Below are 17,351 nucleotides of genomic sequence, written 5' to 3'. Positions count from 1 at the left end.
TATAAATGTGGACGGTCCCTCGCTTCTAAACAATTTTAATTGCATGATACTAACATAATGAGAGGAAAGTAAAATTCAAATAATACGTTACGTTTGAAAAATGTCTCATGAAGAGAATTTACCTAAATAGTATGTGCCTGGGTGTGTGTGTATGTGTTTGTGTGTGTTGGCATTAACATTTAATGTTAAGAGAAATGTTATGAGATTGTGTGAGTGCTAGAAAAAATGTTGGTTTTCTTTTTTGCTTAAAATGTGTTTGTTGCCAGTATGTTGCTAGCAAGAGCAGAGAGTGGTTGTGTTTAGTGTGTTGGTCGTGTGTTTTGTTTTTTTTAATCCAAAATAAATGATTGCTAAATTTGTTTAAATAAATACGACACTTGGCGGAAAAATAAACGGTTTTCATGGAAATTGTGTTGCAGCTGGTAGTAAACTAGTTTACAAATAATTGAAAAGTCTGTTATTTTTGCCGGCAAATCTTTGTGTTGCTAGAGAACAAGGAGGTTGCGCGCAAATAACATTTCATTCGTGTGCGTGTGTTCGTATCTACAATAAATAAATTTGGTTTTTTGTTTGATTTTAACAAAGAAGATAAAAAGCAATGTAATATAAAAAAATAAAATATCAAAAAGCACACATATTCTTCGGTTAAAAATATAATTTTACATATATATGTAGATATTTCATTGGCGGATTCAAGCAAAGCGGATTCCGAAAAACAGAACAATATATAATAGGCGGCTTGATTAAAAGAAGTGAAGTGAAAAGTTTTACACTTTGTTAAACCTTACAGAAGGTCAACTAAAAGAAAGAGGAATATGTTTGAATTGGAGGAGTATGCAGGTGGATTTCATGATGGATTCCTTAATAAATATGCGGTATGTAATATTCATATTTTTTGTTTTATTATTTTTGCCGGCTTTTGCGGAAAGTTTCATTAATTTGCTTTGCGGCTTAAAAATGTCGTGCCGAAATTTTGTATAAATACGTTTATGTACATGAGAGTTGGAGTGTATGCGTGTGTTCAACGCAAAAAAAAAACTGCAATAATTTTGTTCATGTGTTTTTTGTTGGTGAATTTCAAATTCTGTAACGGCCTCTATGATTTTATGTTTTCTAGTATATCTTTTAATACTCATTCTTAGTTCATATACTCACCACTTGCCATGCCAATTTTGCTCTATCAACAACCGAAATCAGAAGAGCAAGATAAATCCGTATTAAAGAGAAAACATGTATCTGTTTTACAGTGCTCTTTCTGTTTGTTTGTAATTCATCCATGTAAACATTCCAAAATGAACGCAAAAATAATACAAATGCAAGAAGAACGTGCACGTATGGTTGTATGTAATATATGAATTTGTTTAGTTTTTTTTGTTTTTTACGTATATTTCTATTATAAATACATATTTAATTGTGTAGTTAAACGTTTAGAAGAAGACTTGAAGAAGACGGTATATTTTTTGTTGCTTTATTCATTTGTTTTGCTATCCATCCGTTTACTGTTAACAAATGTATATCAAAACAAAAGAACACGTTATTGTTTTTCTTTTTCTGTCTTCTCGTTCTTTATTCGCATATGTATGTATGGATGTGTGCATACATACTACATAAATATTAAATAATTTTATTTTTCTAGTTTTCTGTTTTGGTTTAACGTTTTTTTTTTTTTTTACCTACCTACCTTCTTCTTTTTGCAAAATATATGTACATTTGTATGTAAATAATGTGAGAAAATAATAATATTGAAACATAAACTCATTTAAAAAAAGTAATATTTCGGACAAAAACCTATTTTTGGGTAAAATTTCTTTAACAAACATGTAACATTATATGGAAATGTATGTAATTAAAAAAAATTGGAATATAAGGTAAATAGCAAATGTAATAAAATCTTTTTCCATAGGAAGTATGATCAAAATGATGATCGATGCGCTTGGCTGGTTAATGTAACAGAAGTACATAATAATATGTATATTTAATATTTTACAATAATTGTATTTTTCCTACATACTTGGAAAAAATGTGTGTAAAAGTGTATTTACAAATGGTGGTATTTTCCCGGTTTTTATTTTTGAAGAAACCCTTAAGAAATGGAAATTTGCATTCATTTCGAACATGCGCATAATATTCATAGCTAAAAGTGTGTGTACGAGTAATTTGATTGTCTGACATTGAAAATGAACGCTAAAATTGCTTAATAGCCCCAACTCTGATTAATTTAATTTGCATTTGTCTATCCTTTTGTTATGATTGCACCCTTATTTTTATTGTGTTGTCTAATGTCTGGGTAGGCTGCATGTTTTTGTTTTAGATTACATAGGTACACAGTTCAATGTGCTGATAGAATTATTATTTAAAGAGCTTTTTAATAGGTATGTACACTCAGGTCTCGTTTTATGCGATAGATGCGTTCCAAAAAAAATCGCATAAATTGAATTCGCATAAAACGATACTCTAGCTTCAAAATTCTGAAAAACCGCATAAATTCAGATTTTAATTAAAAAATCAGAACAAAATCGCATAAAAAAATCAACAAAAATATATTTATTTAATTAACTTAAACAATAAAAACAAAATACGTTAAAACAAATAATGTATAATTACAGAAAAAGTGAAAATGATCCAAAAAAAATGAGCTAACACATTTTTTAAGGAAATTCTGTAAATATGCATGATTGATCTGAATCACTGAATAATTGTCTGCATCGGTTTGGAATCGGTTCAACGTCACTTTCATCACTAGATGATATAATCATATTGTCATCATATGGTAAAATATCACTTTCATCACTAGAATTAATCTAGTGAATAGGGGACGAAATCGAAGAATTTTTAGGAGCTTCAATTGCTTCTTTTCTTGCAAAATAATTGGTCATAAAACTTTGCGATTTTGAATTTTTAAGTTGCTTATGCAACTCTTGATATCCGGAAAACAGATCAATCAGTCCGCGATGAATCTTTAATTCTCTTTCCGTATCTGGATCTATATTAAGAATTTGATTTTGTAAAAAAACAAACTATAACCATTATATCAGTGATGCAATAATTTAAAAATGGTAAAAAGGTAAGGCCCTTAAGAGCTCGTTTATGTAAATGAAGAATTAAAAAAAAAAAAACTTTAAAAACCATCTAAATAAATAAAAAAAATTTAATTTAAAAATCGCATAAATTTGAATCCGCATAAAAAAAATCCGCATAAAACGAGACCTGAGTGTAGTTTGTTTTGTTTGCATTTAGTTACATATTATACCTACATATATGTATGTACATATATATATATATATATATATATATATATATATATATATATATATATATAGATCGATCGGGATATTTTTGGTGTAAAAATCCATTTCGAGGTTAATTATAAAATCGCATTGTATGTAGGGTTGCCAGTTTTATTTTTACAGAAAGCGGAACAATTTTCAAAATACTGTGCACTCTCGATAATATGAACTAATTAAAACCAGGCCAGTTTACATTTGCAAGATTGTTCATATTTGCAAATGGCATCTAATTCCCATCTAAAGCTAGGGAAGTCCAAAAATTATTAAGCAGTTTAATTAGAATTTCGCCACTACCCTGTTGATTTAGATTTCAACTCTGTGTAGATAGATAAAATACGTTAAAAAACAAAAATAAGCTGTTCATATTTTAAAAAGCTTTAAAATATGAACAGTTCATATTTTAGAGTACCCTATGGAAGTAAAAAGTGTTCTTATTTTGGGGTGTTCATATATTGGGGTCTACATATTATCGCGAGTGCACTGTAGGTGACAAAAAAAAATTACGCAGGACAGAAGATAGGAAGGTACGTATGTATATGCCTATATAATTACCTTAACACTGTATTTGTCCCTAATTATCTATGCAATATATGTATGTCTATACCTACATAAATATGTTTGTGATGTTCTATTAAATATGCAATGAAAATCAATTTTTCTTAGTTACATACATAGGTATGTAACAGCTGTATTAATAAGATGTACTTTTGAAAGTCCTTGTTGTTGTATGTATGTATGTATAATTTATAAAATTATGTGCAACATATGAACTAAATATGTTAAAAGAATGCACTTGGTTAAATAAAAACATCTTTTATTTACCTTTATTTCCACCACTTTTTCCAAGAAGTTGTAGTGTGCTATGTACATCATTCCTATGTACAATAGAAATGTAAAATTTTGCCTGTGTGCATGGAAATGCAGCTGCCGTCTTCGCATTTGCAGTAATTCGTACCTCACCTGGTTTCTTTAAAAATAATAATGGATTATTTGTCTTTGCATTACAAAAGGACGAATCGCTTTTTAAAAATTTTACCTGCTCATTTTTATCTATTAAAACGATTCTATATTTTGCTTTTCTTTGAATTACAAACAATATACATATGTATGTAGGTACCTACTATTAATTTCCTTAAAATAATACTTCCTTTATGTAATATTAAAATACACACACATACATATATGTATGTATGGATGTATATCTTAATACAGTAAAACTAGAGAGTCCAAAAAACCGGTGTGTTTTCAAAAATATTGACAAATACTATAATTTTCTAAAAAAAAATAAATCAATACATGATACAACAATATAAGGTACACTCAGTAAAAAATTAATTCTCAATTATACATTTCTTGTAACGTCAAACAAAAGAAAATATTAAAAAATCAAAGTTTGACGTTATAGGGCTAAATATTGAAAACTCTCCCTAGTGATTCTACCTATGAATCAATATTTTTAAAATAGTATCAAAGTTTTTCATAAATACATATGTTTGAATGAGCTTTAGAAAATATATTTTATTAAAACCGGTTAACCGTCATACAACACACGGTTTGTTAAAAAACCGAAATGTTAAAAAAACGGAAACCGATAGAGTTTACAAAGACGACCGGTTTTCGGTTTTGGATACTCTAAGTAAAACCTTTATTAACTGGGTCATCATTTAGGGTGGGAATTACTTACTTCAATGCCCTAAGCGGGGAATCAATTGACCCTTTTTGATATTAGTTACATAGCGTCATTTACTTTACTATCTACCTAACTGGTTACTTGATCAGCTACATAACTAGTTATTTTTTAACATGTACGGGTGATAATTGACCTAAAATAGTCAGCTAAAAAGACATATCATAGACAGTCCAATAAACGTTAAACGCTTGTAAACAAATCTTCCCTCGACAACTCTCCATTATTATACAAAAATAAAAAGTAAGATAGCTATATTCGGCTGTGCCGAATCTTATATCCCCTTCACCAAATAATACTTCAAAAGAAAAAATTAAATGTTTTTAGGTAAACAATTTTTTTTTCAAAGTTGTTTTTTTTAATTTTTTTGAAAAACTAAATTTTTTTGTTTTTTTTTTAATTTTTTTTTTAATGTTTAGCAAAAAAAAACTTTTGGTGAAAACAAATTCGGGTTAAAAAATAGGTCCAACTTACTATGGTCGTATATACGTCGTTGCAAAGGTCTTTGAAATATCTATCATTAGATATACATATTAGCGGTATTCACTGTTAAGTGCGAATGGTCTAGCATCATTGCAAATGCAAAATTTTACCGTAATCTAATAACAAAAACATTTACAATTTTGCATTTGCAATGATGCAATACCATTCGCACTTAATACTGAACTCCGCTATTGTCTATATTAATGTCTTAGTAATCCAGATATAGGTCAAAAATCGAGGTTGTCCTGGTTTTTTCCTTATATCTCAGTCATCAATAGAGCTGGAAGAATTCCGGAGATATTGATGTATGAATCGTGTATGAACGTTTTTTGGGGCTTCGGAAAGTTGATTTCAACAGACTGACAGACAGAAGGACATGGCTTAATCGACTCCGCTATCTATAAGGATCCAGAATATATGTGCATATATACTTTATAGGGTCGAAAAATTATATTGTGGAAATTACAAACGGTATGGCAAACTTATGTATACATATATACCCTTCTCACGAAGGTGAAGGTAGAGAGAGTTATATCAACACAACTTGTATAAAACCAGTTTGTACGAATTATGTACTCACAAAACGTTTAAAGTGTCCACACTCTAGATTACTTAGAGACACCTAAGTGGCAATTTTCTTCACACTAGATTACCTGGGATGTATATAGTAACCAATTTTCTTCTCTCAACTGTTATTTTATGCTGTTTTTGACAAACCAATTTTAATGAAATAGGTATATTTTCTAAAGACCATTTGAACATATTTTCGAAAAACTTTGCTAACATTCACAATGCCTGGTAATGTAATTAATACATTATAAATATAAATGTTTGTCAAAAAATAGCTTTTCTGATTTTTTACTAGGCTCCACATCATGAATACCGCTATTGTAGTACATATTTGACAATTAGAGACGTAAATATTAAAAAATGTGCGAGGATTTAGTATACAATTCAACATATTATGTATCTTTTAAGCGTCCACAAAATTTAAATAGGACGTTTTGTCATTAACGATAACGGTTATATTTCAGTATTTGTATTTAAATGTAAATTAGAACGCAATGGTTAATGGTTTTTATGATAGGAATGAAATTACACATTCAATTAAAGACAACAAGTTTATTTATTGCTATTATTTATTTCATAACATATTCAGAAAAATTCAGTCTATTTTCTATGAAAACCATTCCAAACTAATTGTGTGATAGACCGTTTTACCATCTTTCCAGTCCAGTTTTTCGAAAATTATGTTTGTTATCGAAACAAAAACAATTCAACTTCGAAATAGAAGAATAGAGGTTTAGGGAATATTTTATTATTATTTACTTAGTTTTAATGTGCGATAATATGAACTAATTAAAACCAGGCAAGTTCACTTTTGCAAGATTGTTGATATTTGCGAATGGCATCTAATTCCCATCTACAGCCAGGGAAATCTTCAAATTATTATGCAGTTGAATTAGAATTTAGCCACTTCCCTGTTGATTTAGATTTCAACTCTGTGTAGATTGATCAAATACGTTAAAAAACAAAAAATAAGCTGTTCATATTTTAAAGCTTTTGCACACTAAGTTCATATTTTAGAGTAGCCAATGGAAGTAAAAAGTGTTCATATTTTGGAGTGTTCATATATTATTAGGGTGTTCGTATTATTGCGAATGCACTGAATATGAATTTTTGTATGGCCTTTTTGGCTCTATATTACATGAATGAATAAATAAATCAGAATTTTATATTTTTCATTAAGGATACAAATTTTCGATAGTTTTTTTTTGCATTTCTATTACCAAACCGAACTCAACAATTGACGTAAAATAACTAGAATTGACAAAATAAAAGGAATTGGGGAATTAACAAAATTATAAAAAAGTTTTAACAAATTGGGAATACCCAAAATTACAAAAAAGAATTGAGACAAAAAAATGTGAACTACCTATTTGGAGCCTTACATTATTACCGCTAGTTATCTGTATTTGGAAAGTTTAATGATCAATTGTCCGCGTATGTTTTGAAAATCCCGACATTATAAATACACATACATAGGTACTTACATATTTGGAAAATTAACTGGGAACGCTAGTCTGTTAGTATTAGGGATGCCAATCCCGAAAATCCCGGGATTTTTCGGGATCGGGATTTCCCGAATCCCGGGATTTGTGAAAAAGAATCCCGGGATTCTTTATGAGATTTTTGATATTTTAGGAAGATTTTTGAAGCACCCAAAATACTTAAAAAGCTAAATTTCAGCATATTTTTTATAATACTAATCTCGCTTCAAATCCAAACGCAGACAGATTTTTTCATTTGAATCGGAGAGCAGCACGTCTCCCTTGCGTTAACAGGCTTTTACACAATTTACACTTTTACGAAATTTATGTTCAAGTTATTTTCTAAAGGGGACTAGGGGCAAATGTAGCCCGATTTCCGCAGTACTTTACAGTATAATTTCAGAGTATTTACAACTTATTTTGTGCAAAATTGTATAAGGATTGCCGCATAATCAGGATATTTATGACTGCTCAAACAGTACTCCGGGGGACAAATGTATGGAGCTAGGGGAAATCATGGACCATTTTATTTTAATTTAACGCATTAGTTTTTGATTTGTTATGTTTTTACTTAAATATATTAATGATATAATAGTTTTTATTGTTGAATTTGATCTTTTTGACGTTTAACTAAAATCCCGAAGTCCCGAAAAATCCCGGGATCCCGAAAAATCCCGGGGTCCCGAAAAATCCCGGGATCCCGGGATTTACATTTCTAAAATCCCGAATCCCGGGATTTGTAAAACCCAGTCCCGTTTGGCATCCCTAGTTAGTATGTAGATAGATACCCTATATTCTTATAAAATTTTAAATAAATATAGGTATGTAGGTACCTATACATACATGCAGCATTATACTTTGATGTTCGATACTAATAGAATAACAATATTATTTTATTATGATTCTTGAAAAAAAAAGAAAAAAAATAGTTAATCATCTTTAAAAATATGTACATACCTACATAGTATAAAATAAATACATCTTCAAAGTTACCTACCTATGCAGATAAATATTAAAATAACATTTTAGACAATCAAAATCATCTTTATGATCCACTATTATTATTATTTGTGTAGCTTGAATAAAATAAAATTTAGAATAAATTCAGACAAAATTAGCAATAATCAATTTTGTTTGTTGCCCTTCACAAGAATAAAAAGACGAAGAAATAAATGAGTTTCATGCCGGCACTAGTAAAAATATTAACAGCATAGATACACATATTTATGCTATAAAAATGAAAAATAATACAAAAACAGAAACAGTAAGAAAACACAGTATGTACAAAGGCAAGTCAACCACTGTTAGTGTTTTGTCGTCAACTGTACCCACTACAACAACAACAATAAACAACGCAAACGTTCCCTGAAGTTTGTTTGTTGTTGTTGTATGTTATACGGCTTTATTCCTTTTTGTAGCCAGTCACATATTCGGAGTGGCAAGAATGAGTTTAACCAATCCAAAATGGTGAATATAATTTGGTATACATTTTTAATTTAACAGATGAAGAGAATCTGCGAGAGACTAACAAACAGAGAGGGTGAGAAATTTCGAGTTTAAGAGAGTTATTTTCGAAAAACAACATATTGTTGTATCTTTCAAGTAAAGAATACAATGTGCTTCGTTAAAAAACAAATACATTCGAATTTGGTTATAACGAACTGTATAGGATTAGTAATAATACATAGTTGGTTTATATACTTACATACACATCTGCTCTAAATAATAGATACACCAAAATTTATTTTTTAAAAACGAAAAAAAATAATGGTATATTGTAAAATTATAAAAAAAATTCAGTCGATTTTTATTTATAGTTAAAAGGAGAGTAAAAAACAAAAACAAAATATTTCATAATTAATAATAAATATTATAAAGTAAATTAAATTTCTTAAATTTCTTAAATTTGGTGCTCATAATAATAGATACATTTTTAAAAATTCTTATTAAACAAAAGCTAATAAATTTTATCTTAAAAAAATTAGTTTATTATTAAAGTAAAGCTAGTATCCAGTATATCCACCTTTGTTTTGTAAAACTTTCTCCACTCTTCTGGGCATACTGGATATCAAGTTATGACACTTCTCCAATGGAATCTCGTACCATATTTTTTGCGTTTTCTCCCATAAATCGTCTTTATTTTTGAAAACTTCCTTCGAAAGCCTTATCTTTAATTCACTCCACAAGTTTTCTATTGGGTTTAAATCAGGGGATTGGCTGGGCCAGCTTAAAACAGGTACGTTATTCTCCAAGAACCAGTTTTTAACTAATCTTGAACTATGTTTTGGGTCGTTGTCCTGCTGGAATGTCCATATTAATGGCATATTTTCCGATGCATATGGAAGCATTACGTTTTCCAATATGTCTCTATACCCACTAGCATTCATGGTATCTTCTATTCGGAATATCGGACCAACACCATTCCATGAAAAGCAACCCCAAATCATTATGTTTCCCCCGCCATGTTTTACCGTCTTTTTTGTAAATTTAACGTGGAATTCTTTTCCTTTTGGTCGGCGTACATTTCTTTGGCAGTCGTTTCCAAACAAATTTATTTTTGTTTCGTCGCTCCATAAAATATTTCTCCATTTTTTTTCCCTTCACACCCGGACCATTGTAAGTGCTCTTTAGCAAATTCTAATCTTGTCTTGATATTTTTTTGGCGCATTAGTGGCACTTTTCTGGCAATTCTTCCCGGCAATTTAGCTTGTAAAAGACGACGACGAACTGTTTGTGGACTGATTTCGTTACATAGCTCCGCAGAAATAGCTTTCGATGATATGAAAGGGTCTTTTTTAACCATAAGGACGATCCGCCTATCTGTTTCTGGACTGGTTTTCTTTGGTCTACCGCGAGTTTCTCTTTTTTGTTTTTTAGATAAAGCATTTTGGACAAAATGTAAAGATCTCCTATGCTCTTTGCTATTTCCCGTAATGATTTTCCTTGATTTCTCATCGTTTGAACAATTTTTTTCTCATCTTCGGTACAATGATGATTTCGTCCCATTTTCTTCAAAAGAGTCCTATTTTTTATAAAATTGTTGCTAAAATTTAAATTATACTTACTGTTTCACGTAAATAGGAACAAAAAATTGCACAAAAAAAAAATTGTATATAAACAAATTACAAATTACTGATGTGTATCTATTTTTATGAGCAAATAATTTTTTGTAATTCAAATAAATTCGTTTTTAAAAATCAACATGAAAGCAAATAGTTGCCAGATTTTTGACTGATGATGTATTCTTAACGCTTGCGAGGAAATTTTCAATGTTACCGCCATTTAAATTTTTTCCAATTAGGTGTATCTATTATTTTGAGCAGATGTGTATATAAAAGTGGAGTTGGCAATAAAGCTGGGCGATGAAGCGATGAAGTGATGAAGGTGATAGATAAGTTTTTCACATATTTAAATTTTTTTCTATCTTATTTTTTCTAAACTTATGTATGTTTTTGGATGTCGTTAAAAATAAGAAGGAGATTTAGGTATGAAATGTTATTTATCCATTCGCCAAAAAATGTAAATCATTTTAAACCAGGCTTCGCTAAAACCGAATCCATTATAGCAGGAATTGTTTGTATGAAAATGGTTACCAAAACCTTGGGACTTTAAAGTAAATGAGTATTAAACGAGAATTCGTCATAATCAAGTTTTATTGTATAATAAATACAATACATATCGCTCATTTGCAGCAACAACGTCATAAACAGGGTGTTTTGAACTGAGTAATACAAAAATATGCACCGTTCTTTAGTCTTTCATATAGTTTTATCAGTTTTAAAAAAGTCTATTATTTTTAGTATGAGAGTGTTTTTTCGTTGTAAACGTCAAAATGAAAATTCATGTTTTCTCGTATATTTGACAAGTAAAAATTTGGGTTGTTAGTAATTAAAATAAAAAAAAAACTTAATAAAATTAAAAATGTATAGGTATAAAAGCATTTTTTATTTAAAATAAAAAAAAATATTTTTAATAAGTTTTTATTTTTACATAAAAATTTATATTGATGATACGTTTTTTTGTTTCAGAAAATAACAATTCAAAAAACGTAAACAACATATCTTAAAGTGTGCTTTGAAAAAATTAGTTTTTTTTCATAAAATATATTTCTAGAGTCATTGTAATTCGGATTTGAAAATTTTGTTTCAATATCTCAAGTAGTTGTCATTTTATAACGCTTTTTTTGCTTCTCCCATAAACTTATGAAAAGTGATGTTACGTTATTTTGCATTTTAGGTGACGATATGTACACCCATGATCATAATAATAGGTACACAGAAAATAAAAAATACAATGACCGCAGTGGGGTACAGAAACATTTTGCAAGACGTTATTCTCCTTTATGCAAGTAAAGAAATGCCATTGCTTTGAGGTTCCCAACAGGATAATGACCCAAAGCATAACTCTGCACTGGCCAAGAATTGGTTAATGGAGAACAACGACCATCTTTTAAGTTGACCTAGTCAATCTCCCGACTTGAACCTAATAGAAAATCTTTTCGGTGAACTTAAACAAACATTGTCGAAGGCAACTTTCAGAAATAAAGACGATCATCTATGGGAGAAAACCAAGAAAGCATGGTACGAAATAAAACCTGAAACATGCCAAAAACTAATATCAAAACTGGTTACTAGTTCATTTTACATATTCTAAAATAATTTTTAAAAAATAATTGAAATTTTTTAAAATTATTGAAATATACCTATTATTATGAGCAGCAAATGAATTGGCCTTATTTAAAAGATGACCCGTTTTTCTTTTTAAATGTAAAATTTACGTTATTTGTTAATTTTTTTCATTTTTGAGACCATCATGAATAAATATGAAATTTTTTTAGTTTATTTTTATTATTAAAGCTATGTCGTTTTACTTAAAAAATAAATGTATAGAGTGTACCTATTATTTTGATCATGAGTGTATGTTTGTATGAAGATGAAAATGTAATACATTTAAAATAATTGTATTTTTTTTCTCATTCAGGATTCGTCTGGTCCTACATTGGATTTTTACATATCAGACTCGCTGCAGGATATGCTGGATATAGATATACGAAGTGAGGTTGCGAATGTTGTGGGGAGTGCTAATGACTATGAGAGTTGCCTTGGAGGTCTACCATCTTCACTTGAACATGCCACAGATTCATTATCACTATTGAATAGCAATTGCAGTAGTAACGCTGGGAGAGATAGCGGAAGTATTGGCTGCAGTTGGAATACATCTTCAGCCTTTGGTTTAGGTTCTTCAAATTCTTCGTCTTCGTGGTTTGGTGCAAACAATGATTTTCTTGCGGATGTAGGAGCGTGCGTTAATCCGATATCTGTAATGCCCTTGATATCATCATCCCTAATTCACATGTCTCCTAAAACAAATCTTAATGCGAATATCCTGCGTAGCAACTCCCCTCCGCCCCCGTCACCTAATGTTAACGATACCAAGTCACACTTGACTTTTTCGCCTGCTCATATCAAAATCAGTGCGCACTCTATACGAAATGAACAAATTACATCTCACATACCAAAGCAGATAGTGGCCATTTCATCGGCAGTAACATCGGGTACAACAGTTCCAGCTACTCTGGCGACGAATTCCGCGCAGCAACGCAAAAATGCAGCTGTTGACGCCATTCGAAAGGATTTGGGAGCGGATTTAAGAAAAGTTGTACCCATATCGACGACCGGCGACAATATATTATTTAAAACGAGCACTGCAACGTCGACTAGTAGTCAGTGTAGCATTAGTAACACTACTAGTGCAAAAACTACCATCACAACGTTTGCTGGCAATGGTTCTTCTGTACACCAAGGCCACAATAACAGCAGCAGTATTAATAATAACATAAATTCATTAAATGGTGGATCTATTTCATCGAGCACAATAAAGCTAGGCCCTGGTATTGGTGGGTTAACATTTGCCAACAACATTACCTATAACAAGATGAAGCAGCAGTCACACATGAAAACATCATCAGCATCTGCATCCACATCTGCTACGATATCGTCAAATGGCACAATCGTTTTAAAACGTGACCGTGAATCTAGTACTATGCAAAACAACCTATCCAACAATGCCAGTAATAGTCAACATGTGACCAAAATTTTATCACGGAATTCGATTCAGTCATCTTCTAGTTTTACACCGAAATCGATTGCATCTTCAGCACATCACACCTCATATGCACTTCATCAGCACAATATGGTGAATGGAACATCTTCCCTGACGAACAATGCCAACAATAGTAGCGGCAATCACAGCACTAGTTTGGCTAACAACTCGGCTAATTCAAGCGTCAGTGTTTTTAGTGCAAGCGGTTTGTCTTCCATCAGCAGCAATTCATCTTCGGGCAATACAAACACAAATATTATTGCCGTTAAACCACTTCAGCAGAAAATAAAAGCAACTGTTGTCGAATCGGAATTCCCAAAGCCCGCTTACTCGTACTCCTGTCTTATAGCAATGGCCCTTAAGAATTCACGACGAGGATCCCTGCCAGTTTCGGAAATTTATAGTTTTATGTGCGAACACTTTCCGTACTTCAAGACAGCACCAAGTGGGTGGAAAAATAGCGTTCGACACAATCTTTCACTTAATAAATGCTTTGAAAAGATCGAAAAGCCGCCCACAAATGGCAATCAGCGCAAAGGTTGTCTATGGGCCATGAATCCAGAACGCATAACAAAAATGGACGAAGAAGTTCAGAAATGGTCACGTAAAGATCCAATGGCCATACGGAATGCTATGGTCTGTCCGGACAATCTTGAGGCGCTCGAGCGTGGTGAAATGAAGCACGGCAGTAGTGGTGATTCCGACACAGAAATGGACAGTCAGTCGGAAATTGAGGAAGCTTCCGATATGGAAGAACAGGAATTGGATGAAACCCTAGTTGACAATTTGCTTGTAGAGGAGGATGTCGATGACGATATGATCAACGGTCAATCTCCACACCTTCATGACCACAACGACGACAACGATAGTTGCGAAGGTCTGGACAGAAAAAATTTACACACCACCATAAATTCACCTCTCACAATACCAACAAAGACAACAACCAGCAATAACCCCGCCACTTGTATAACAACGAATATTCATCGGGATTTCGATATTGAGGTAAGAATCGTAGTAAATCCAAAGTTTTTAAAGAAATAAATATCAATTGGATGAAAAAAACTAATTCAATACATGTATTTTTGTTATTTTATTTGTTTTTGTAGGTAGAAGACATTTATGATGCTATTGATATCGACGATGATAAGGAAGCCGTGCGAATGGCAATAAGTCAGTCTGACATTATAGAATTGAGTCCGGCCGATTATAACATATCGGGTGATAGTAGTCATCAATCACCGAAAAGAGCTCGACTAAATGTTAATTACTCTATTGGTCCTGCTGGCGAAATAGAGAAACACTTTCAAACTCACAATCATCAACAGCAACAGCAACTACATATTCAAAGCATTAAGAAAATAGTCAAAGTTCAAAATGTTCATGATTTGCAGCAAATCCAACAACAGTTGCAACAGCAGCATCAGCAGATCGTTGTGCAAACCATTTCAACAAACAGTGGTTCCAGTCAGCAAACACTTCAACAACAAGGTAGCGCACAATTTACCCACCTTGGTCGTAAAATGCAATTGGTGAACCGAATTTCATAAGTTTATTTTTGCATAAATACGCACATATTGTTGGCATCCGCTGAAAAATATGTTGCGTTTCGTTGAAAACAGTGTTTGTTGTTAACAATCGAAAATGCTTGTTTATACATTTCATATTGTTAATGCAGAACAACAAAATTCCATGTATACAATAATTTGTTTTCCAATATTTTATTGCTCTACAAAATACGCTTAATTTTACTTTAAGTTTTTCTTGTAATTTAATTTAAAAAAAAAAATATATATATATATAGGAATTCTTATTTATTCATATGTATTTCTTAAAATTTTTATGTATTTTAAGTACTAATTAATATATATTATGTAATTACACAAATGAGTCACATACAAGCCCACCCCATATTGTTGTACAAATAGAAAAAGCTTGTAATCTTTAAACAAATGTGAAACAAAAAAGAGAATATTCGTTTTGTTCTTTTTTTTTTCAATTCAAGGGACCAACAATTATTTTATTTTGTTTTAATTTTAATACGCTTTCGCGTTAAAACTTTAATTTTTCAACGTATGCTTCTTTGAAAAAGGACTTAATATATTTCATATCAGTAGCTGAAATGCAAAAGCAACGTGTAGTTGTTGCTACACTACTATAATTTGTTTTAATTTTGAAATCAATACCACCAGTTTTTAAATCATGTAGAAAATGGTAGTGTTATTTAATTTTTATCATTTATGGCTGTTTAATAATGATTCGCCATAATTTGGTTTTTTAATTAACATATGAAGGAATGTATGTTCGTACATACTAGTGTTAACAATTTGATTTGGTTTTTTATTTACGAGTTTTAGCATTTCAGTTAACGATATGAAGGAAGAATATATGTATGTTCGTACTTACTAGTGAATTTCAAATATAAAAAATACATAGTTTCAATATGCATTTGTACAACCAAAAGCGATGATGTGAAGGAAGTTCAATATATGGAAACAATTTTTGTTTTGCGCTCTCATTTTTGATATTGGATATAATTAATTAATTTTATTATTCAAAATTTTTTTTTTAATTTTTTCTTTTTCTTTTTTTTTTTACAAATTTAAGATTTTAGTTTTATGTGCAAATAATAAATATTATTTTGGTGGTTACATTCACAATTTTTAGCACAAAATAGTCCTCTTAGTATTTAATAACTATAAGAAATATGTATAATTATTGATATTTTTTGTTGAAAGTATTTGTTTTAATCTAAACTCTACATGCAGAACATGTTCCAAAAATGTTGTTTCATTTAAAGTAATTATTCATTTCAAATACATAGATAGATACATACATACATAGTTTCTAAACTTTGTAAAATAATACAACAAAACATATAAATACACACACACACACATACATACATATTTTTTATATTTCAAAATTATGACAATTTTTTAAAATTTTGCAACAAAAATGAATAAAGAATACTTTATGCTCGATTTACTTTTTAGTTTTATAATTTAAAAATGTGTTGATCTCACGTATACATACATGCATTATAATACATATGAATAAAACATTCCTTTTGTCCCTAATTTTATATCATCCATCTCCTAAAGGTCAACAAATAAAAAAAATGCCTTTTCTTCACTGGATTTTACTAGAATTTTAACCGTTGCAGTATTTATATATCTCCACATCTATAATCTAGTACTACAGCGTACTGACTATATTAATAAGACCGGTACTAACTTTAAAAGTTAACGGTATATACATATACATACATACATATGTAGACCAGGCTGACTGACGACCAACGACTTTATAATCAAATGCATGTCCAATAAATTTTTGCTTGAAATCGAATCCTACATCTTTTTGAATGACATGCAATAGAGTACAAACATTAAATCGAATATTAACCATTTTTTTTATATACATATATATATATATTTACATTTTAAATTAGCCGCTATAAATATACATATTAAAAAAAGTAATTTAATCCTATTTTTGTATGTACATATTCTTATACTAAATTTAAAACTACATATATACATAAAAAATAATAAAAAAAAAATAATAATTTGGCATCATTTTGTTTTCTTATTACGACGCTATTATGCTATTAATATGGGCCGCAGCAGCAGTGGAATTCGAATTTAATATTATGTAAAAAAAATTATGGGACTAATAGTGCCTACATTATTTTTTAGAAAATAAATACTATTTGTATTGGATTTCCAAAAAATTCGCTTT

General features: G+C 30.4%; 1 protein-coding gene across 1 annotated transcript; it reads left to right on the top strand.

Annotated features, from left to right (window-relative positions):
* Nucleotides 1-286: 286 nt before the first annotated feature.
* Nucleotides 287-15,385, top strand: jumu (jumeau). Its single transcript, XM_065498194.1, has 3 exons — nucleotides 287-875; nucleotides 12,489-14,612; nucleotides 14,717-15,385. The coding sequence occupies exons 1-3, from the start codon at nucleotides 816-818 to the stop codon at nucleotides 15,155-15,157; spliced, it is 2,625 nt and encodes an 874-aa protein (XP_065354266.1). The 5' UTR covers nucleotides 287-815; the 3' UTR covers nucleotides 15,158-15,385.
* Nucleotides 15,386-17,351: the final 1,966 nt, after the last annotated feature.

Source organism: Calliphora vicina, chromosome 1 (genome assembly GCF_958450345.1).
Source record: "Calliphora vicina chromosome 1, idCalVici1.1, whole genome shotgun sequence".
Classification (NCBI taxonomy): Eukaryota; Metazoa; Arthropoda; class Insecta; order Diptera; family Calliphoridae; genus Calliphora; species Calliphora vicina.
This window is presented reverse-complemented; position numbering and strand designations above follow the sequence as displayed.

Excerpts from the sequence above, each read along its gene's own strand:
- jumu (XM_065498194.1), top strand. The coding sequence starts at position 816 with ATGTTTGAATTGGAGGAGTATGCAGGTGGATTTCATGATGGATTCCTT. Across the intron at positions 876-12,488 it reads GATTCCTTAATAAATATGCG|GATTCGTCTGGTCCTACATT; the intron begins GTATGTAATATT and ends TTTCTCATTCAG. Across the intron at positions 14,613-14,716 it reads ATCGGGATTTCGATATTGAG|GTAGAAGACATTTATGATGC; the intron begins GTAAGAATCGTA and ends TTGTTTTTGTAG.